The sequence below is a fragment of the Prorops nasuta genome, unplaced genomic scaffold (genome assembly GCF_024137725.1).
Source record: "Prorops nasuta isolate Cenicafe-Biocafe unplaced genomic scaffold, Cenicafe_Pnas_1.2 PNAS00004, whole genome shotgun sequence".
NCBI classification, from domain to species: Eukaryota; Metazoa; Arthropoda; class Insecta; order Hymenoptera; family Bethylidae; genus Prorops; species Prorops nasuta.
The window spans coordinates 8,640,038-8,664,893 of NW_027116801.1; the positions used below are offsets into that span (position 1 = coordinate 8,640,038).

Sequence of the window (24,856 nt, forward strand, 5' to 3'; positions counted from 1 at the left end):
ACGTTTTTTACACCTGCGACGACTTTATTAGAAATTCTAATGGCTGGACGGGCAAAGAGTGACGCGACGTCCCGATCGGACAAAATAGTCCCGGTGCGTATCGACTTCTTGCGCTCTTCCGGAGACCCTTCGATTCCACGGCCGCGTCACGATTGACGTGCTGACGTGATGACTTCGTTAACGCAGATCCGCATCCTTCCCGTTCCATCTAGCTCCGATACTCGCGCAAAAGGTGGCTCATTATGTGATCTGGATCCCCGCTCACGGGACATTCCCGGTCCTCGAGATAAATGCGAGCCCCCCCGGAATATTCAGCTTCTGTTCTTCCTTGCTCCCCGCCCTTCGCAAACTGTGTGTACCACTAACGAGATAAACAAATAATTTTTACCTATATTTCAATAAATTCGACTCGGTCCTTCCACTTATTTATATAAATTACTTCCAACTGCGATAATCACACGAACGAGAAGGAATTAGTCGGCTGAAATCTCGATCATTGTCTTGTGGGAGAAAAAATTACAACTCGTTGACAGGGACCTGCGAAACAATGAATACATTAGAGGGTAATTATGAAGTTGCCCTCGTGAAGCGGGATGGGACTGTTTCCGTTTACACGCGGTAATAAAAGTTCCTACGGGAAGGGAGTCCCTTATAGGAACGCATAAATCAAAAGTGAGCCAATTGATAAGTAAATCATGTCGAACATCTCGTAAGACTGGCAAGAATGGTCGGGAGTGTCTGAGAGCAGTGATGACTCTTGATGCAGTGCAATGTGCTGGGGATTCAGGGGAGGGGGGTAGGGAGGTGAGAGAGTCGGAAGGGGGAGAGAGGAGAAAGAGAGATACGAAAGGATAGTAGTAGGTGTAGGACAAACACCGATGCCTGAAGTGGCGAAGTTGGCGTCTCGTGGTGGGGATCCTCGTGCACAGGAACGACTCGAAGTGGAAGAGATAGCCAGGTTGGGTTGTACAGTGGGGGAGAAAGACTCTTGGTGGGGATTAGGAGTGATGGGAAGGGGCGGCCTGGGGCGGGCGCGCGCCACAATTCAACAGGAACGGCTACACTCTCGCCACATCTGGTGAGCAACTGCCACACTAGCCACTCGCGCTTCCCCAGAAATTGCAATATTTTCAAAACGGTTCGATCATTTTCTAAAATTCCAAAGAAAATTATTTTTTTAAAAATTCATTCCTTGAATAAATCTGGGACACTCACGAATATGGAGAGCAACCATGAGTTGAAAGGTTGAAATTTTGCAATTATAGTGACGGCCCGTTTGACTATAGCGTGATTCAGGGGATGATCAGGTGGGTGTATGAAAAATTTGGCGAACTTGTAGGTTCACGCGTGATCCGCTAGGACTAAATCGAGAAAGAGAGAGAGAGAGAGAAAGAGAGAGAGCGCTCCGCCTCCTCGTGTCCCTCTCCGAACCGAAGCCCCCTCAACGCCACCCCGCAGTCCCCCCGTTTGACCAACTGGCTGCTACGTCACACATGCTTCTGGTGCGAGCCGCCAACTCTAAGGCTCTTTGGAGTTCAGTCGTTCAGTGAGTTACGAGTTGCGTCCGGGTTCGCCGTGGAGCGATAACGGAGCGTCAATCGAGCCGCAGTTGGGAGAGGATTTCACCTCGTACACGCTCTCTCTCTCTCTCTCTCTCTCTCTATTTCTCTCCCTCTCACTCTCACTCACTCTTTTTCTCTCTTTCCATCTTTCTCTCACGGGCAACAGGTTTCAATTTATGGGACAATACAGAGTTCGGTGCGTAGTGCGCGTATCTCTCTCTCTCTCTCCCTCTCTTTTTAACGCAGAAATAAAAACACGTTCACACACACACACAAGCACGCACACTGCTGTCTACCTCAGCTCCGAAGTCCCGTCCCTTTAACGAGAAAAGAGCCGGGACTATCAAACTCTCATAAAACTGTCAGAACGGCCCGCAGGCCTGACTTATGTGGCCTGGAAGTCCTGGAGGAACCGGCGGGAAGGATCGGGATTGGATTTGTGGATACCGGGAAGATTCGGAGGTTTTCCTGGTGAGCGCGTGCGTTGGTCGGATAGCTGGTGACGTCTAGGACAGACTACTAGTCGATTCGTGTGTGGTAGAGGAGGAAAAGAAGAAGAAGGTGCGGAAGAAGCCGAAGAGATAGAAGAAGAAGGAGAAGAAGACTGGAGGGGAAAAGAGAGGGAAAAAAGGAGGAGGAGGAGGAGGAAGAGGGGGAGAGGGGGTTGGTGGTGGAGAAGAGGTAAACGAAGAGAAGGAAAGGAGAAGTAGAAGTAGAAGAAGAAGAAGAAGTAGAAGAAGCGTAGGTTAGTGGAAGAAGGAGGTAGTGCCCCCACCAGGAGCACGGGGCTCCCGAATATCTCTCCATTAGCCCCCCTGACGGGCTATCCCCTCTCCTGGCCTTCTCGCTCCTTCTCTCCCCCCTCCCCCCCCCCCTTTCGCGCAGCCCTCTCGGTTCTTGTCACGGGTAGCGCAGCGGTGGCAGCCGGCACACCGAAGGAACGGGGTTGAAGGATCCTCCGCCGCCAGGAGAGACCAATCAAGCTTTGACGAACGGCGCGGATTGGTCGCCGCTCCTGACACGCAGCGCGCCGGCACGTGACAGCTACCGCACCACCGGTCTGCTTCAGTACGATACCACCACCCTCCGCGCACGCAACAGGACAACCCGAGACACCCCGACACCTTCCCCTAGAATCATACCAAACAGTTCTATCACGGCTCTTTACCATATAACTCGTCAACAGTGTCATCCGTCCGAACATCGCACACTCTTCATCATCCAACGATAATTTACCAGCATTTATCCTACGACCTACGTGAGAGATTCGCGCCTCTTATCAGTGCAAATTTGTGATTTCTCGTGATTCCTCTTTTTTTCGTTGGAAACGGGACTTGAGTAGTAGCGCCGGTAGCGGATACCTCAATGGAGCGACTCGATAGACCGGCTGCTACACGGTGGGTCCCAGAGTCCTCTATAGGTAATTGCGACTCGTAAGGTCATAAAGAAGCAGAAGACAGTTTTATAGCCTCGGCCACGTGGCCGTTCTAAGACCTCTCCATCCTATACTCTCTTTCGTATATCGGCCCACTCTCTTTCCCTCTCTCTCTCTCTCTCTATCTTTCTCTTCTTCTATTTCTTTCCCTCTCTCTCTTTCTACTTTCTTTCTCTCTCTCTCTCTCTCTATCTTTCTCCATCCCATACCACTCGAATCGTGCTTCTTGCCGGATCAGTATAATCGCGAGTCGATTATCGCTGGACACACGCAGGGTGACTGTACAGTGCGCGCCCGAGGATCAGGTGAATTTCAGTGATCTTTAGTGAGATGACCGGGCGTGTTGAATGAGAGAGTTGAGAGGTCGGGAAAGTGACGTGCGACCATGAGTTCCTACCAGTTCGTAAACTCGCTGGCGTCGTGCTATGCGGGCCAGCAACAGCAGCAACAACCACGGCCGACGCCGAATTCTCCAGGAGAACCGATGCAAGCGGCATCACCGGCTGGCCCGGATTATTACAATCCTAATGCAGCGGCCAGTAGTTACCCGACACCGTGCTACTCGCCGCAGCAACACTACCCGCAGCATCCTTACGCCACCCCAGCTTCGGGGATGCAACACGCGGCACCCACAGGGATGATAGACTATACGCAGTTGCATCCCCAGCCGAGGCTGAACGCGACGGCCACGTCGCAGCACGCGATGCACCAGCCAAATCAGCATCACGCCCAGCAACACCATTCCCAGCAACAGCTCCATCCCGACCCGACGACCTCCCTGCTGCAGACTGCCACAGCCCCCTCCGTACCCTCCACGAGTAGCTGCAAGTACGCCGACTCGACGTCCTCCACGGGAGTAGCATCTCCTCAGGATCTCAGCACCTCGACGTCTAGGAATAGCCCGACTCCTCTGGTGGCTCCTGGAACCAGCAAATCCGCCACCTTAACGTCGCCTCCTGGAAGCTCCTCCAGGTCATCCGTCGCAGCCTCCGCGGCATCGCCACCCAGTGGTAGCGCCAGGGCTGAAGGAGGTTCCACCTTAACCACAGCCTCCTCGGCATCCTCGCCGGCATCGTCCACCTCCAGCACATCTAGCACCGGAAACAACTCATCCAACAAGGCTAACGCCAGTGGTAGCAATCCTCCGCAGATCTATCCGTGGATGAAGAGAGTTCACATTGGCCAAAGTAAGTCGATTTCTCTTTATCACCGAGATTTTTCTCCCTTTCTCAACCCTTTCTCCTCCACGTCCCTTTCTCACTCAAATATATATATATATATACGCGACTCGACTCTCTATAGATTTTCGTGACGCGAGTAGCGTTTGACCGTCGTTTGACACGGCCAGCCGTACAATCATTAATAATGCTCCGAGAATGATCCATTGGCTCTTGACAACCACTTATGGCGTTTTAATTGGTACCAGTCGTTTAGCGATTGTTGTAATATTCATGATCGATGACGCTTCCTCTAAGCCATACTCGGCTTTCCAAATTTTTCTATGCTAGAGAAGAAAACGACAGATTTAGGTTCTAGTCCTGCCCTACGAGATTGAAACTGAATTCTTCGAGTCGATCGTCGAAGCGAGTGGAATTGTATATATGATTTTCGTACACCGTTCGACTTTATTTTTCTCTTGCGACGAGCGACATTCATAGCTGTTTCGTTCGGTGCCTGAATTTCAGTGCAAGAGGGAGAAAGATCCTGTCTTGTGTTGGGCGTTAACCGCCAATGGCCTTAAGCGCTGAAAGGGGAGGAAAATTGCAACGGCGCAAAATCCCACTCGAAATCGGTCAGTCTCTCTCTCTCTCTCTCTCTCTTGCTTTCTCTGCTCTCTCGCACTACAGTATAATACTGATGCTACTTCGCAACTTTCGAGATTTATTAAAGGAGCCTCGCGCGACGTAGGAGAGAAGAAAAAATCACACGTTAAATGGTAGCCGTGATTTGTGGAATTAGCGGCGAGAATGTTTGCGGTAGTGCGTCATAAACGGAATGTGGAATTATCGCTTCGATACTTGCAATGGCGTTTTGCAAAGACACAGTATATATTAAAGAAAGCCCGATAAATTATCGTAAAACTGTTAAATCATATAAGAGGCTTCGACTGACGCGCATAAATCCTGCGGCTTTTAATGACAGCAACCGGACCGCTATATCATATTTACCAATCTTAACGGTACAAAAAAAGCGACAAATTAAACGGTGCCTGTTTCGAGTTTTCTGAAAGTCGAAACTCGAAAAATTCCGCTTTGAGAATAAAATAAAGTGGCTTATCGAGTGTCGCGTGGCTTCGGCAGGCAACGAGGATCGCGAATCGGTGATATTGCGCTGAAATGCGGAAACGCAAAGGTGGACCGACTTAAGGATGTTCCTTTCTCCAATGGGAAACTGGTAATTTGGAGGAGGCTTGTGGATGGGAGACTGGATCCACCTGCTTTGGTGGTTCAAAGGAGATAAGAGAGCGCTGGTCGCGCTCACATTAGTCGCAGCGTGATTTACTGCACGGCCAGTATGATTCAGTCAGCGGGGAATTTGACGAAGAATTAATGGTATTATGATATCGTGTGTAACTCTATGTATGTGCGCCGAGCCATAAATCAGAGGCTGCATTGTGAGACGGGGGGCCCTCAGCTTAGCGAGGCCTCCTTCGGCCCCGAAAGCAAAGCTCTTTCTTGCCTTCCTCAAACGCGAGCCTACAAGGTTAATGTAGCATCCTTTCACCCTGCTTTACATTCCTACTTGGATTCCTCTTCGCGAGCAGACCCTGTTCCGCATCTTCGCCAAACTTCACCTAACCTGTGCATGCCCTTCGCGCCGCGCCGTTTACCAAATACACCGGAAGCCCCTTTTCAACCTCGACGTCCTTCAAATTTGCCAACTTACCATTCCAAATCTTCTCTATCATCCTCCAACTCGTTTACAACTCCTACATCTTTCTCTCTTTCTTATCAACAGAAGTCATTTCAACTCTTGATCGCAGAATTGTGAAAAATATTTTACTACATCTAACAATGATTCGCAGTTAAAATTGGCTTCCGTTAAGCTTAAAATTGTTTACTTAAGTTTAATTATATCTGGCACGAATGAAAATATAAGAAAGCTTACTTGTGCATATATATACTTTCAATTATAGAGAAGAGAGCAAAAATTTGGTTTCAAGCCAGATAAAATTGTTCGTATCAGATATGGCACGTTATAGGCAAAACATTCATGTATAAACAGTATTAATTACAAGTCCAGTTAATAATGCACGCTTTCCACTGATAAGCCGCAATCTTATTTAACGATTAGCTTTTATATACTGCCCAGCATTGTTTCGTGTCTCTGCTTGCTTGGATGTATAATTTAAGATATAAAGTAGCAATTGTGCTCGTAGCGTGTACCAGCGTATTTTCCGGATCTTGTTACATGTTTTCTCAATCGAAACCCTCGCCTTTATCTGAAAGAGATTTTTTTTTTGTCACCGCAAAATAATTTCCATGGAAAAATCTTGAAATTGAAATATATCAGACTGAGAGTATTTCAGCTCGAAGATTCTATTCGGGGATAGGAACAATATGATTTAATTATTTGTGGAAGAAAAATATACTGGCGGGAATGGCGCTGAAATAATTGATTTGTTAGTAGCTTATGCTAAGCGAGAGTATTCAACAGCGCAGTTTTCGAATTCATCCAGCCGTCGCTGAGCTTTGAAGGCGCGTTGATATGTAAACGTTTAAGCACCCTCGCTGTGGCTGAACAAATAAACCATCCACGCAGCAGCGCACAATCGGCAAGAATTACAATCTGGCGCATCTTACGAAATCCCATTTCGCTTCGAAGCATGCTACACCACACGCTCCAATTAATTCATCATCCAACGATTCCATTAAAGCTAATTCAATTCGCAACGTTAGAAGCTGCTATTTTCGTGCGAGAAAATTTTGACAAATTTTGCTGTACGAAAGACATTGTTTAAACGATCGATCGACCCAATTTTTAAAGTTCGAGCGCGAATTTTGATTTTGACGACGGATGCTCACATAAAGATAATTAGTTTGGTCATCTCGAATAATCGCGTAATCATTTTCAGCGTTGATTGCCGATTAATGTACGGCTAACAGGGATATCCAGACGGGGAAAGAGGGTGAAAGGGGTTTGGCCATTCGGAGGGGTCCCTGATACGCGAGCGGAAGGTGGCTTTTGCAAGTGGAAGGCATAATTACAGGCCGATCATTCTGCCATAAATAAACCTCTGCAAACTTCTCTTTCCTCCTTCTCTTATTTCTCTGCCAATAGTCTTATTTATTGGAAATTCATTCAAAATTTACCATTACAAACGTTTGATAATCTTCGAGCAAAATCTTACCAGCGTTATCGTGCCTCAATTATCGCGAATGAGAATTGATTTTTATCTTCCCCCTCGTCGCTGCACGTTCTATACGGTTTTCCTGTTCTTCGAGAAAATTCCTCTTATTTGCATTGTTGATTCCATCATGGCCGCCTGTAGTTGTTACACGAGAAGGATACTTTCGTGTAATAACGCAGCGCAATTTCAATTTACCCGAACATGAAAAAATTGGTGGTAAAAAGATTGCGGGGCAAAAAGTGGTCTCTTTCCTAGTGACGATTAAAATTTAAGCTATTATTATCCGAGAAAATTATTGTTTATCGTCGAAAGCAATTTTCTTCCAGGGCTTTTTGCCGATTGAGCCATTAGCATAATTCTTCTCGACAATGTTAGGGGATGGGACAAAAAAATCTCTCCCCGCCAATTACAAGCTATCACACGCAGCGAGTTCTTGGTCGAGCTAAATTAGCGGGATGATATTTTGGGAACAAGTTTGATAACGAGACGCGTTAAGGTGAAGTTAGGTGCGTGGTACGAAAGATCGGTAAAGCTATATACGAGACGGCGAGATTTGGTGGTAGGGCAGAGTCGGATTGGACGTACAAATCGCTTATTGGGACATAAATTTTCATTGCAAGCATCGAGCTAGCTAGCAACGGGATGAGCCGATGGATAATGGATGTGTGCTGGGAGCGAAGTGGGCCGCCTGTTGCTGCGGGCGCCACGGGGATTCTTGATCCTTATGCTCCTCCAGTCCCTGCACCCCCTCGCCCAAAGAGAATCCCCTCGTCCTCGGAGAAAATTTACGAGCTTCCTCCTCAATGGGGTCCGGTACTTCGCGGTTTTCACGTGACACGAGCGCCGGCACCCAGTCGCAATGATCATTTTGCGGTTAAAACGCGACATTGACCCGATTCTCTGTTCTCCACCAAGCGTGACATTGTCCCTCCATGCTAAACACTCCATTCCGGGCGCGAGGAACGTTATTTATGGCCCAATCGAGATCGCCCTTTCTCCCCTAAACATTTTCTTCCCGCGTAAAAAGCAGCCGAAGAAACTCTCGGACCGTATTGCCCATCTAACCTCCTGCAGACGCGCAGAGCGAGTTCCGATTTTGAGGTTAGGCGAGCGCCACCAGCGTCTCCTCGCGGCATCTAGCGGCGGAAGGCCGAGTTATTCGTTATAAACGCGAGGATCTCTCGATGACGCCCGAGAGAGTTTGTCCCGTGCCTTGGACTGACAAATTCGCGACGATTCGAGATAAAGCGGTAACATTAGCCATTTTGAAAAATGGCCCGTCGCGCCGAGCCCCGGTATATCGCGAATGGAGCATCGACGTTTATTAATAACGACGAGCGACGCGGTGGACGCGACCGTTTCTTTTTTGTTTTTTCGTAATCCGAGAATCTCTGCACACATCCCTGGATTTCTGGATAAACAAGCACACGTAGTGCTCGTTCCGCTCTCTCCGTATAACACACACGTGCGCTCGCAAGAAAGAGGGGAAAGAAGAAACAAGTCCAGATAAATCAGTCACTTACGTCATCGAACGACGAAAAGATCCGTGACGCAACACAGGGCACTCGGCCGCAGCCAATAAGACGCGTCGCTGGACCACACGTTTTTCCTCTCGATTAATCGCGGAATAAACGCCTATTCGGTGAACGTTTAGAGCTGCTAATTGGCCCACGATAAATTTTCTCCTCCGCGATGAATTCGGTTCAGAAAATATGGCCTGTGGAAGACTTAAATTATGTTGCTGTTCTCGCGGCAGCAATTAATTCGCGATAAATAACGCTCGTCAATGATTAATCAATTACCCTCTTCTCTTGCCTCTAAAAACTACTGTGTGCGTCGACACAAGGAAAAACGATGTAACGCCGCAACTCCCAAAGGAAATTTCTTATTATTATTTCATTATTAATATACTATTATTTTGCTCTCTCTCTCTCTCCCAAGAAACTCCGGCGCGAGTGATAGTTTTTTAATTGGCATTGAAATCAGGGATTTTCACTTGACTTATGCGCTGCTGCCGAGAAATTAATTACTACCGACGCCTTAATCGGTGGACAGCGGTTAACAAAAGTGTTTTAATAAAGCCGATAGAATCTTGGCGTATATAATAAATACAATGGCGCATCCCGAGATAGCATCTTAACGACGTCATACCCATAGTATGTGTGTACCGTTTTAACGCCCCTGTTAATCTACGAGCTTTGTATTTAAATCACGTACCAAGTACCAGTGTAATAGGCCAGTTTCCTTCGTAATCCTGCATAATTCAACAGCAGATGTACGCCCACGAGCGAAAAATCTCCTCTCCTCCCTTTTCGCTGGACCCTCTCAATTTGTTTTTTCACTTTCCTCAGCACCTTGAGGAGGTACGCTTGACATTGCATCATCGATTCAATATATCGACGAAACATTATTATTGCAAGAATTTTGAACTTGTGTCAATAGCTGTTACGCAAGCTTCGTAGTAGTTCTTACAATAATACAAGCACCTCGGCGAGTCTCTAGAGGGATTTCCGCGGGTCAAAGGTCAAGACTGTTGGGTGCGATAAGGAATCAAGGTCGAAGGTGAATACGACTACGAAACGACTTCATTTCGTGGGTGGTGCGGCGTGGAAAACGACGGTGCCGAGAAGGCGGGGTCCCGTGTACACCCGGGCGACCCCGGACCATAAATAAATGCTCGCGAGAGGCTTACTTGGCCGTTCAGCCTTCTTGCTAGGGGATCCGCCGAGCCGACTAACCAGGAGGAACGTCGCGAACGATCCGAACGGACAGCCTCAGCCAGCAGCTAACCTAAAACACAGCCACTTCATGATTCATTGCCGACGAGGATGGCCTGAAATAAGCCGTCGCCAAAACGCGAAATCCCATTCATTCTCACCTGCCAACTTAATTTTAATCCACTCGCTACAAAACCAATCTCTATACATTTTATTTTTATACTCGCTCGCGATATCGTCGTCAACATTGCTCGGCCAGTTTTTGGGTTGATTCGAGTACCCCCCATTTGTATTATAAGTATATATATAGATGGTGCGAGCGGGAAAAAAACTGTCCTGGTCGAGGGGTTGCTTTGTAGGAGCGGATGAAAGACTGCTTGGGAGGGGGAGGGGGAGGGGGAGGGGGGGGGGGGGTGAATATGTCTGGGGAGAGAAGATGGAGACGATGGACGATTCCGGATTGAGGAAGAATGGGGATAGAGGCAACGCTTCTCCATCCATCAGCCGACGGCCAGATCTGGCGACACACGCGACTAAAACTTACCGACAGCCTCAGAATGCATTAACCACTATAGCCGTGGTACAAGCATCCAAATGAATGCTCGTGTACCTCATCCACGAATAACAATGTAAAATTATTCCCCATAGCTCTTGTGTAGTCGACCCAAAGGGGAAATAGACGAATAAAAATAGCCGATATAGTATAGCTATATCATATATACTATATATATACAAGCTATAGACTTATAGGAATGATTAATTTCGAGAGGAGCGAATAAATTGGCAAAGTAGGTCAATAGCGAAAGAATTATCGAAGGAATTAGGTTGGCGTAACACGAGATCGTACCGAATCTATACGAGATTAGCCGAATTTTCTTGGAGCTGAGTATGTGTGTTTGTATATGCGTGTGTATAAGGAGGAATAAAAGGAGTTGTGTGCTTGGAGAGGGAGAAAAATGCGGAGCATTTATCACGTGGCATCTTGTGTCGAGGAACGATTAACGTCAGGTTAATGCGAAAGCAGCACGGTTATCCGGCCGATCAAGTTTCGTACAAAGCTGGCCAGCAGCGGAGACAAAACTTTTGGACTATTAATCGACGAGAGCCGCCCGCTGGCCGGGATGCAGCCACGCATTTCTGAACACACGCGTGCGTGCACTGGCACGAAGAACGCAGCAGAAAATTAATGACTTACCTCCAGCGGGAACAATACAGTCAGCTGCGACTCTTCACGTGTCCCAATACAACGGCCCGCTGCAGAAATGCTTCCAATAAGAATTCACACTTTCAATTCCTTATAACGCGTACGTTTATAATTCTAATAATTTTCGTCACAATTTCATCTTTCGACTCGTACCGCGATATATTTATTTAACACGGTCATCGATCTCTGGTTTAAAGTCAGTGGTAATTTTTTTAAGATTGGAACTTTGATTGTATGGAGTTGAATGTGTATATATAGGTGTAAGGGAGTGGAGAGGCTTGTTCCTTGATCGAGACTATACGATGATTCGAGCTGAATTGAATGAATGTATTAAAAAAGCCGAGGTTCTTTCATTTCCTAGCGGGTACCACTTGTGCTTGTTGCCGGTGCGTCGGTGTTCGTATAGAGTCATGGCCGGACACGTGAGGTAGTCAACCGCGCATATTAAACACCGAGTGTTATTTATCCGCGCTGTAACACGCGCAAATCGATTTTTCCCACCGTCCTTTTGCCTCTCGTGTTTGGCCTTCTGCAAAATTTCTGCAACTTTGTTTGCCAAGCTAGTGCATATTTTTTAGCACTAGCATTGGCCGCGGAATTATTGATGTTGGCGTTTGCAACTATGTATCGTCGTGAGCACACGGAAACGGTTATATATTTTGTCTGGCAGTGGCAGACGTTATTATTGCGTCAATATTAATAGACAAGTAAATTGGCACGTGAAGAACTGACAGCGCGACGACTTTATAACCAGCTAACTTTAAATAAATTAATTCAACGCGTGATTGTCGGTAAGAAATTGTTATAATTGACCATATAACTCACCTGTGATCATTTCTTTTTTTAAACAGTGGTGACAAAAAGCCACAGCTGACTGGTTACTCAATTTGATCGATTCGGTGCATCCTTGGCTCGAGAGCAACTAGCGGTGCTAGAAGGTAGAGGGATAAAAGGGGAATTTTAGGGAGGGTGGGGGAGAATAATAATTAGTTAGGTATTAGTTTTCTTTTTACCTATCTCCGCGTCTGCTTTACAAAACACGGTGCTCGTGATAATTACTGCAATATAATCCTACTTCTGTCGGATAATTTAACACTTGTAGCGCAAAAATTTAATTTCTTCTTAAAAGCGCAGCCTTGAACGCCTCTGATCTATATAATAATAACTCATCGGTCGCATTAAAACGTTCCTTTCACCGTTTGTTCTACTTCCTGAAAATTGGAATGCGCCATATCGCATAGGTTGGAAAAATTACTTCGCTTATACGCACGCCACTTTCTAAGGCAGGCGTTGCGCTTTACACTTCGTTATAAATGGCGTCCAACAAGCTAATGTATTAATGTCAAAACAGAATAAGACAATTTCCCAACTTCGATTTATTCATCCATAACCAGCAGCAATCTTCGAGGGCATATTCAATAAGATATAGAAATAGTATCTTCCTGAAACCTTTGACATCTTTATTAATCTTTGCAGTGTGAAAAAATGAAGAATATCATATATAACACAACATACATACCGTAGAAAATTGACTTAGAATTCAAACATAATTTCTCCTGGCAGAAATTTAGCATGCGTCGATTCAAGTTGGTTTCCGCAAAAATACCTGAAAATCCGCATAATTTATGAGCGACCTTCGTTAAGCTCGAGAAGTTAGCTACGGTCGGAATAAGGCGGGCGACTTTTATCTCATTGGAGAATGAAAGGGCGGAGAGGAGTAAGCGGAAGAAGAAGAAGTGGTGGCGGAGGAGAGAACGAGGAGTCAAAGCTGAGAGTTCCGCTGCACGCACGGCGTGGCGAGAATAAAGGGCCGCGTGTAGAAGCGAGCGTCCTTCTTCTGGTCACGTGCGTCAAAAGGAAATATACGATTCGGTTGGAACGTATGGGATCTATCAAGTTCAAGGTCATGGTGTCCCAGGCACACCTGAAAGGTCCTCGGACCATTCAAGCAAGGGTTGCCAAAGCTTTGTACAAAACTAGCAATGTCGAGCAAACAAAATCTCTCAGCGGAGAAGAAAGCTATTGTCAACGATTCGGAAGATAATGGCAGGCCGAGATGAGCTCTCGCGAGAGCGATGCCAAAGATGTTACACTTCTTCGAAAAATGATTCTGTCAGAGTGACGACTTTGCGAATGAGAAGGTGCTGAAGTTTTGGATGGAAAGAGAGGTGGTCGAAGAGGAAAAAGAAGAAGTGAGCGTTGAAAGCTTCTAAAAAGCAAGGGTGGGGGTTATCTGTCACCGGTACAAAGTGCGAAAGGTGGTTGGGGGTGGGGTAGGCGTTAATTGAATTTGGGTTCGCCGGATTATTGTGAAGCGTTTAAAGCAGCGAGAAACAAACCTATTTGCGTCAGAGAGCTTTCTCGCCAGATAATAAATGATCCGCGGCGGTAGGCAAACTTCAGCATAAAAGCTCCGCACCGTACAGTCCCTTTCCTTTTCCTTCTGCCCCTTTTCCTTTCTCACCCTCCCCGAACCCTTCGCCGCACTCCAATTGAAAAGCAATAGTTTTGAATCTATTTATATCTGTCCGATGCACGGAACGCTCCAGAATTCTACGCAGATCCCTCCAACCACGCGCGATGACCCAATTTTACTATACTCTATCTCCTCCCCTTCTTCTTCCTCCTGCTTGTCTTCCTCTCTCCAAATCCTAATCCACGATAAATCTTCGCTTTTTAATAGACACGCTATATACGTCTCACAAATTTTTTCGCTCAACCGATTCTTCTTCGTCTTTCGGTGGAAATAGGAAATTCCCGGATTGGCGTTTATCGCAGCAAAATATTTCAGAAAAAAGTGTCTGCGCGAGCTTCGAAAAATTTGGATAACCCAGACGAGTTTTGCACGGAGTTCCGCAGACGAGAAGAGGAGCCGTGATGTTCGAGAGCGTTACGGTTGATAGGTCGTAGAAATTGCCAGGAAGAACAGTTGGCGCATTTCCGGTTTCCTCGCAAAACTCGTTTGATCGTTAAATTATGAAACACTCGCGTTGTGGAAAGAGAAATTTATCAAATGGCGCGTGCTATTTGCTAATAGGCATACTCTGAAATTATCATCCACTACTACTATATAGTATATATATATATATATATATATAATATACCATCGTGCAGTGTTATCATTTAGCAGTCAGAAACGGCTAATCATCGATTATTCAGATACCGCTCTAATGTTATCATTGAATTAGCCTGATTATCTTAACGACCATGATGACTGGGTGGTAATTAGCTCCCGTCTAATGACGGGCTCTAATGATCGATCGATCGTAGCAAAGAAACCTCTCTCATGACTTTATTGCAATTTTTTTCTTTCTCTCCCGTTACTGGCCCCCTGCTTCATATAAATATTATATACCGACGCGAAGGAATGTTTTCTTAGCCACGAAATCAATATAAAGTTTCTATTTTTTGCTTCTCCGTGACATCGAGGGCTGACAGTTCCCGAGATCGGAACCCAAACAGATTTTAGTAACTGTCAATTTGCCATGGTACGTTCTTGTTTCGGGAATTCCTGAGAGATTGCGTAAGAAGCGCGGCGGTGGTGGATTAGGCGGGGCTGGAAATTTTTGTCAAGTGTCATGAGAGAGCGCATATGCTATATAGGAGCTAGGGAAAGGATTGACACGGTCGAAATGGAATCCGGGCGAGACTGGCTGGTGGCCAGTTCGGGGGATTTTCTTATTCGTTCGTGTCCAGCGCTCAGCAGCGCCAGTGCGCTATTTAAACTTACCTCAGCGCGAGTTTTGCGTCATTCGAAGTCTGATCGGGCTGATTTGTGACCTTAGGCTGATCCCGCAGCTGCGCGCGGCCAATACGGGCCAAAGATCGGGCCAAGCAAAATCAACGACCTGTCGACATTCCCCGGCGAGTCTCTCGCTGTACACACTCGACGCTCTCGCTAGGCTTTGGCCCGATCCACCTGTTACCACGCGTCCACCACTCGATGTCCCGAATTCGTTCCTGCCTCTCCCCGCGTCGTCCATTTCTATTTCCAAGCAAACACCTGACAGCCTGGAAACTCGTAAATCCAACGAATCACCGAGATTAATCCATTAACACCAATAATCCTTTCGATTCGACGTTAAACCGGCTACTTCTGCCGCTTCACCCATCAATTCGGCCAAAATTATAACCGTGGCTATAAGACCACGCTGTATACTCTCATAAATTGAGGCGTCAAAAATTCCTACGCATTTAAATAATTTTTCGCTGTCCACTCGATCATCCGCACGTACGGCCATCGCTCAGGTTTCATTTATAGTATATTTGCACGCATCGAAGTCTCCGGTGCGAGGAGAGGGGGTGGGGAAATCGAGAGGGAGTCCTCGTACAATTTTCGGGGCTAGAAGTCGCGCTCGACTATATAATCTCGTTCGCCTTTCTCATATATTTATCTGGCGAAAGGTTCGTCGGAGATGTTGAGGAGTGGGACCACCTAAGCAAGGAGATGCAATCGTAATTGCATAATAGGCCGCGGATAAACTGGTCGCGGATTATTTATGAGGCCGGATTGCCAGGCGGTGTCAATGGGACTTGGGTTTCATTTGGATCTCTCGAATGATGACGTCAGTCCCTGATAGAACGTCAGTTCTCGCACGGCGCATTTCATTTGCTTTTACATTTGCATCACTATAATATTCTGGCCGCTAATGATCCTCGGCTGACCTCCGATTGGTCGCGGAGAGCCAGCAATGAGTCTCGCTTCTCATTTCTACCTCGACAATTCCCCAAGGTCATCGATATGTCATCTACGCGTACGCCAGCCCACCATTGCTCGCTGGATCATATACGTGTAATTATATATTCTGCTGGAAAAGAAAATTCTCAGTGTGTGTGTATGTGGAAAAATATATATTAAGCAATCAAGCTTTATAGCCGATTAATTAGAAGCTTGAAAGGAGGAAAAACGATTGGTGGAGAACGATCGAGGACCGATGGATTCAAGGAAGAGCGATCGACGTCGAGAGTCAAAGGAGGTTTTTTAATTTATGGTTTTGTGCTTTCATTAGCGACCTGAAGAACTTGAAATTCGCGCGCGCGAGCTTTCAGACACAAAGCAAAGTTTTCCTTGGAACGGCGGGATCGATCGCACAGATGGAAAGAGTCGATAAAGCTCATGCTCGAGCTGGTATCAGATAACTACTGAGATATGTGGCAGGGGTTAGGGGTAGCAGTCTATATTTATCTCCTGGTAGAATCCACCGCCAACCGACATAGCTAACGAACGCGCGTACAGAAATCTAGCGCACTCACGGAATGCGACATGCATCGCTTTTTGAACTCTCGCTCACCACTCTATGTAGGTATATATATATATATGTCACAGATACATCGAAGCCAATGCTAATCATGAACACGAGGCTCTCCCAGCCTTCTCAAAACTTCACGACGCTTGCTTATTGATAATAGTATATAATAGCTGCAATAGGAGAAATTATATATTTTCTTTTATGTGAGCTACTTAATCGTACGTGTGCATGGGGAAGAAAACAAAGGGGAGAAGTTTTACAGTGACGTTATAGCTTAGATTACTGGACTTCCGGCATTGTGTTTATCGTGCTTCACGATGTCGTATCGAGAGATCCATGAAGCGAGAAACTCAATCCTGATAAATTGCTGGAAACTTCATCCGGCGAGAGAGTTGTGTAGCTTGGAATGAGAGAGAGGGGGGGGGGGATGTATAAAAAATCTGTCAGAATAAAAATGCCCAGCATCTGTGGAAACGTCGGTGGCGATACTGTGCGAGGGGAAGAGTTAAATTGTTGGCTGGACGCTAAAGGGGTGGGGGTGGGACAGAGGAAGATGAAAAGACGTCAGTGAGAGTTGGCGAAGCCGAGCAACCGAAGGACAGAGAGAGAGAGAGAGAGAGAGGAGCAACAACGGGAGAATGCTCGCTCCCAAAGCAAAGAAGAGAGAAAAAAGCATAAACGTCAACGATAAGCGGAAGAAAAAATTGAGACAAGCATTCCCGCGCTAAATTAATCCCAGAAATAGCCGCACCTGACAGAATCGAGGGGCGAACGAGGAGTGGTTTTTGGAATCGGTTGGAACGGCCGTGGAAATGTCCGTGATAAGAATTTGGTTTGCGAGAGGGAAAAAAATGAACTGTCCGGAGAGGGAAGAGATGAAATATTCGAAAGCGAAGAAACAAATAGGAGAGTTTTTCGAGGAATTCGGCTGGTCGGAGGAAGGAAAGGCTTTTTGTGGCTGTTTCGGTAAATAATGTACAAGGGGGTGCGCGGGGGAAGACGAGCGAAGCTGGGTGGTTTTGAAGATGGCAGGGCGGGGGAGGGGGAGGGGGAGGAGGAGGAGGATGTCGAAGAGCCGCTAAGCGGAGGGCCATGTCAGCCATTTCGACTCGGTGTCGCCCAAAGTTCTTCGACTCTCTTAATAGAACGCTCTCGTGTATTTGCACCAGCCCTGCGTCAACGTGTCACCGACTCGCTGTCTTCTTGGACCTTCTTGACTCGTGACTTTTTCACTCTCTGACTGACAGACCGGCTGCCACGGCCCGCCTAACGCGTGACCGGGATAACCTCGCGCGAGACACCTTCGTGCCACGAGATCCGATCGATTTCCCGCGACTCGCCAACTATTCTCGACCCGCCTCCGTGTATATTTTTACCTGAAACCCGTTTCCTGAAAACTTAATACCACCTAATATCTCTCATCCGCGTGCGCCTCTACACGTATACAGGAAACTGCTTAAAAAAAGGAACATTATATTGCACGCGTACAGTAGTTACATCGAATTGGATTATTTTTCTAATTGGATCCGCAGTGCTACCAAATAGGAGTGCTCGACCATGTTTTTCTGAAGAGATTTCAAGGGATTTCCGATTCTCGAGCCTGGCGATTGGTATTTGATAAGGGTAATTGCAGTGCCTACCGGAATTCGTCTCGAGGGTAGTCACGGTGAAAAGTAGTATTTACAGGTAGAGGTATACCTCGTCATTTCCAAGCGGAGAATAATAATTGCTAGCGAGATCGCCTGGATCTGCATTGAGACGCGTATGAGCAAAGTGATAACATCGCGTTGCAGGTCCTTCATGCAAAATCGCTCGGTAACATCGCACGGCTCCCCATGAATTATCGTCAGGACTGCATACGCGGCAAATTTTTCCGTCTTGACCTGAAATTGATTGATACTCGCTGACCGTTGTATATATTGTGCACTGGGCTACACGTGGCTCCAGCTTGGAACAGCTGGTCCGCCAAGTGTTGCGGAACCTTCGCTACGAGAAATTAGCGCACGGTCAGCCATGAGAAAACGGAAGTTGTGCGAAGTTTGAGGTGAAAGAAATATCATATGTATTCGTCTCGACGATGACTACGAAAATGATCCATACGTATCTCTATACTTACAGAATAATATCTAGCAATATAGATCAGAGTGAATATCGAGGGAAGCACGATTTCGTCCAAACTAGAATTAAACGTCTGAAACATTTATTCCATCAACTCTGGTTTCTTCGACACGATTAAAACGATAAATAACGTGGAGTGGAAAGGGAATAATTTCAGTCAGTTAATAAGATATAATATTGCTCGAATTGATTTTTTCTTGATTAGATTTATCGATTTGATTATGTTAATTGAAAGCTTAACGTATGGGAAGTTAAATGATTTCATGAGATCACTTTTGCGTTGGGAATAAATCTATTATCGTGTTCGATCGGATTTTTCAGCTGATACGCCTTACGTTCTTGGGAAGGTTGGAGGATCCTTGCGCGTGCAGGATCTTTCGATGATTAATTGTCGGCCGTGTCCCGTCGACGTCGATACACCGTGGAGAAACACAGAGACACGAGATACTTGACGGTTGATGGGGAAGATTCCACGTACAATATATCAGTAACTATTCCGACGTACTCACACATAAGCAAGTACCATCGTGCACGCTCAATCCTGTAACATACCACTCCATCATTTCGTGCATCGATCCATTTCCGGCCCCAAGCGACCTCGTATTTATTTTATAAATTCCTAAGGTATGCGTTAACGTTCTCCTAAACACGGACCAATGATCTTCCGCCAGTATTTGTCTTCGGAACAGGTGCTCCACAGGTATCATAATTTGGCATCGAAAACAGCCAAGCCAAACAATTCGCTTTCTTCCTTCGATCCCGATAATGGCAGCGTGGTTAAGTTTAACTTCTCGATTCATTGATTTAATATTCGATAAGATCTATAGATTTATCATTCCCACAATAGCTTCGGGATAAACAACGATGAGTCGAGCGAGCTTCGATCGCACCTGCGGATTTTCGATAGCCGAATGGTCCGAATCGAATAGGCTCGCCGTATGCGAAATGCGAGGCTACACACTACCGTTACGACAAAGCTGGGATTCATCGCTGAGAGAAAAGCGTGAAAGGAGGATGAATATTAGCGGAGCGGCGTGCAACGCGTGACGAGCTCGTTAATTATTTCAACGAGTCGTGGTTAATGTTTCTACCCAGTGCTACTGGATCGCGAACCGGTCATTTGGCAGCTGCGTTACTTATTTGCCTAGCACGCCCCGACCATAAATAATTTTCCACTGCTATTATTAAGATTCATCGTGGTATTGCGCCTGTTCCGTGCCATTGCAAAAATTCCACATTACCGAATGGCATCACCCTTTTAACCCAAAAACTGGCAACTCCGCGTTTAACGAATAGCTTGTACGTCATAATTTGCATCGATCATCCAAACGAGTGAAAGGAAGCAACTGGCGAGAGAGCGCGCGACGATCGCTCGTTCCAAACATAACCTGTCTTACCTGTCATATATGTATATAGCGTTGCGGAGATGATAGGATTGTTGGGCTTATCGGTGCAGATTCACTGGCCGGAGTTACAAAAGCAAAGTGGGCTGGCTTGGCGTGGAACGAACGAAAACGCGTGTGCCGCTTCAGTCGCGCGTGGAAGCGTACGAAAAGGGATTCAGGTTGTCGGGTGCAAAACGAATAGGCGTGTGCGATGCCGGATAACGGCTGTCCAGGCAGTCCAGACAGCGGGAATGCTATTTATTAAAAAGTCAGCTCGCGCAAGCAGCGACGTGCTACATCGGGAGGAAAGCGATAACACGAACGTGGTCCAGTCATTAAGCGAAAAGGACTCGGTGAAGTGAGCAGTGAGCCTCGCTCCGCGGACCGCGCGTACTCTCCTCCATTTTACCTAACCTCTTTCTCTTCCCTACGGCTATACCATCGGTGGCGACCTCTTCTCGCCAAACACTCAGCGCATTAGCGTTGATTAGGAGAACTACACGTGGCAGAAGATTATAACGCGGGATATAATTATCCATCAAATTCTATACAGTTGATTTTCGTCTCGAATACTTTTTAGCTGTTAATTTCTACTCTAGCGTAAATAATGAGCGAAATGATTTCTTTCGCAGCGCGTTTCTCCAGATGCGTTGCGTGCAATAAATCCACGGAAACGCGCAATAAAACTAGGAAAGAGGAGCATTTCTGAAAATTGCATCGATATCAAAGCGTAGCTGTTGCTGGATAGTATATATAATTAGAGATGGTATAAAAATGTAGGTAGGCTGCAATTGCAAAATGAAGCTGGCAACAACGTAGGGAGCAGCTTGGACGTCAATGCGGATATTAAAGAAACGCCTCATTTACAGTAATAACGAAGTTGCTATAAATAGTGGTACGCAAAGGGAATTAGATTAGTCACGCGCAGCTTTTTGGAACTTAATTCAACAATATTTCACGACTAACATAAATTTTCTTTCAACAATATTAATTATTGTTAACGAATCATCTTGTTTAAGAGGTGAAAGTAGAATTTATAGCGTGGCTATGACTCGAGTGAAGATAGAGAGAGAGAGAGAGAGAGAGAGAGAGAGAGAGAGTCGGTTGTGGATCAACTGCACGATGAATTAACACACGTATTTGTTTGCAGGTACGGTAAACGCGAACGGTGAGACGAAGAGACAGAGGACTTCGTACACGAGGTACCAGACGCTGGAGTTGGAGAAGGAGTTCCACTTCAATCGCTACCTGACGAGGCGGCGTCGCATCGAGATCGCGCACGCACTGTGCCTGACGGAGCGACAGATCAAGATCTGGTTCCAGAATCGAAGGATGAAGTGGAAGAAGGAGCACAAGATGGCGAGTATGAACATTGTGCCGTACCACATGTCGCCGTACGGACACACTTACCAGTTCGCCCCGCACCCAAGCCAGTTCGCCCATTTGGCCACATAGGACGAGTTCTCGCCCGCCGAGCTCGGAGCACACGCTGTCCGGTTCCCCGGGATGTACGGCGAGCAGAACTTCTAGGCTTTCAACAGCAACCCCTGATCCCTGGCCGAAGCAGCCTGGATCTGAACGGGACACACTTCACTTCCTGTAGCGATCGCTCATCTTGACGGAAGTCGATGTAAACCGGACCACGGACCTTCGAGGTCCCCGAAACGGATCTTCGGGGATACGAAGGTTACTGAATACTCATACTCTGGTCCACGTCCACTTCCTCCAATCGAAGTTTGCCGGAACCTCGCTCGAAGCGTCGGATTCATTTTACGTCCGACGTTTCGCGAGGTTCAGGGGCAAAAGGCAAGATCGGGAGAGGCTAGTTGGGTTATTGGTTTGTTCGTGGAATAGCGTGGTCGCCTATTCGAAGTTGAAGGGAAGCCAAAATTCTGCGTAGCGTGCCGTGCGCCCACAATAATAGACTGGACGCGCTCCGAGGGACTCCCACGCCCGAGATTATAAATTGTTCAGTGCGTGATGTCCACCTCAGCGGGCGAGATAACAGAATCTCTAGGATAAGTGTAGCGATTAGCGGTTTAATTAATTAATCAACTGTCTCGTCTGGCTGCACACTGTTTCAACCTTCGGATGAAACCCTTAAAAGCATCCCTCTCTTGTACTTATATTTCTCCCACCCAAACTCCTAAGTCTTTTCCATCTTCGAAAACTCCCGATTCATCGAGATAACCCACAAATTTCTGTGTGCGAATGAGTATACTTCAAGTAAAAAGGACTTAGTCTTTGTCTGCACGTTGAAATCTCTATTTCGTAGATTGTAAGGTGCCTATCAATACTCGACTTTCCTCGAATTTTTCTGCTCAAGTTGTGCGCTACGAGAACAGAGACCCCGTCTCATCGAGACTCGTGTGTACTTTTTAGGATTGCGTAGTATTTTAGCATAATAAATAATAAAAAAAAAAAAGTCTAAGAGGGTGGTACGGTACTTTTCATGATCCTACATTTTCGTTTATTTTTATGTTTATTTTATTGAATAGCGACACATACTGTTCTGTCAAGTGTGCCCCCTGAAAAGTTTCGTTGAAAAATATCGTACCACGATAATTCGTACAAGGGAAAGTTTTTTGATGTAAGCTCTTGCCAATAGTATTCATCGGTTTTGTATAATCTATTTTGTTAAATGTAATTAATAATTTATATGCAGCCTATTGTACTTAACGGATGGATCGTGCGAAATTAAAGTTTTAAGGGGTTTTGCGCGTTACCCACGGTGTTCTCGTACCGTATAACGTGACGATTAGAATTAAAGCCGCCAAAAGATAATGATGGAAAAGGGAAACGGTGGGCAGCTGAGGCTCAGCAAGCTCTCTGTAAATAGTTTGCACCGTAACGTACCCTATGTCTCCCTGGAGCAACCACATTGTTCCTAGCAGTCTATACGTAGATAGATCTCGCACCGAAAGGTTCTTGAATCCACTCGATAATAATATTCAATTTCTCTCTTTAACAAAATTCAATAATTACATTTTGCTATAGATAAAACTTTGAAGCTTCGATGCCCATGCAAATTATGATAAGAGCGTTTCGTTAACAAGTGAAAAAGCAGGTGGTAATATTGAGCTCTTCGTGGATTCAACGACCTTGGTCGTGTGTATTGGAGCGTGTGCGCGTTTTTCTAGCATGTTGCCTGATCTAATTGGCCAATCGGAAGGCAAAATAGAGATGTATAAATTAAAATAAAAACCAGAGATAAAATGATTATAGAGAGAAAGGGGCCGCGCACGCTCTTGTAATTGGATATCTTGTGATACGAGAGAAAATCAGCGTCGTGCGTATGCAAATTCGGAAATATACAGGGAAACTAATGTGTTTACGGATATTTCAAAGATCGAGGACACTGAGAGTGGAAAACGAAGAAGACCTTCTAAATAAGATAATATTGAATTGTACATAATTATTGAATATACAACAACACGATATTGAATGACGTTATTATCGTACGAGACGCCACATGAAGGATCGGACCACTCCCATTGGCAAAACTACACAATTATCTTCAATAAAATTCCTTTAAAGTAGATATAGCGAAACAACCAGATTATTTTTTAATTCTACGTTATAGTAACTTGCAGACCTTGATCGACTGTGACAATTCAATGGATAGGCTTTTCTTTCCAATGGGTAATATCGTCCTTTATTTGGCGCCTGGTAACTTATAGGGATATTTAAATAAATAAATAGTGATGATGATTATTATTATTACTATATTATATTATTATTATTATATTATGATTATTGAAATTATTAATATTATCATTATTATTATATTGAGAGTGAGTCTGTTGCTAATGACTTGGTCACGTGTTAATATTGTATTTTATTTGTTTCGTTATTATTTTTTGTTGTTCACGCCGCGTGTCGTCCAACACGCTTCGTACCTACGAATGATATTCGACTATAAGCATAAATGCGAATCGAAAAAGTGTTTGGTCCTCTCGAGCTTCGAACGATGACTGTACTGTCCTCTTTTCTCCACGTTTTGTTTTCTCCTTTTCCCTCTTTATGTATTCCCTTCTTTTTCCTCTTTTCTTTTTTTTCGTAAGTTGGAAGCGATTGGGGGAAGACAGCGAAAGATTACAAAAAATATTTACTCGTCGGGTGCAAAGGATGCGTTCTCCAATTTCTTAAATTAAGCTCAAGTATTACGTTCGCGTAGCGTCTTCAAATGTTACTTCATTCCATGTAATATACGTAATAGTCTAACTAAATACCTACTTATTACATCTACGTAACCTAGAGCACCGTACGCGTAAGGTCATATAATTATATAATTTAAATTGTAATTATTAAATGGTATGACGTACAGAAGTGGACTCTTTAATCTGTGTAATTATAACCCAACGATAAGTTTCTCGCATCAATCCAAGTCTTATTCGAGCGGCTAGATATCAGACTCGATACTTTTGGATAAATTAATTATTCATGGATAGAGCGAGGATGCGCCGCTTGGTTTGAATCGAGAGATGCATTTCTTATCACCGTGAGAGTCGATGCGTAAAACGGCAATTTTACGTTTTCAGTGAATTTCACAAATCAACGTTATCGCATTCGGAGAAATCAAAATGGTTTTCGAATTGCCTCGACTCTCGCGATAAATCGTGCCAACAAAGAGCGAGTGTTAATTACGACGATCGTTAATAATTATGTTTATAATTCTTCGCGTGATTTCAGGGAGAGGAGCAGGGGGATGGGGTTGTGATTCGATAAAAGAGAGTTGGACGTTCGTTGGAGGTTATCGCCGAAGCAGCGATTGAATTCCCCGAATAACGCTTACGCGACATCTTTACGACAATTCGTACCAGTCATTTCGGCCC

General features: G+C 45.6%; 1 protein-coding gene across 1 annotated transcript; it reads left to right on the top strand.

The window, feature by feature from the left end:
* Positions 1–1,570: 1,570 nt before the first annotated feature.
* Positions 1,571–24,291, top strand: LOC136773009 (homeotic protein Sex combs reduced-like). The gene is made up of 2 exons (XM_066726321.1): positions 1,571–4,184; positions 21,172–24,291. Exons 1-2 carry the CDS (start codon positions 3,383–3,385, stop codon positions 21,474–21,476), a joined length of 1,107 nt encoding a protein of 368 aa, XP_066582418.1. The 5' UTR covers positions 1,571–3,382; the 3' UTR covers positions 21,477–24,291.
* Positions 24,292–24,856: the final 565 nt, after the last annotated feature.

Excerpts from the sequence above, each read along its gene's own strand:
- LOC136773009 (XM_066726321.1), top strand. The coding sequence starts at position 3,383 with ATGAGTTCCTACCAGTTCGTAAACTCGCTGGCGTCGTGCTATGCGGGC. Across the intron at positions 4,185-21,171 it reads GAGAGTTCACATTGGCCAAA|GTACGGTAAACGCGAACGGT; the intron begins GTAAGTCGATTT and ends ATTTGTTTGCAG.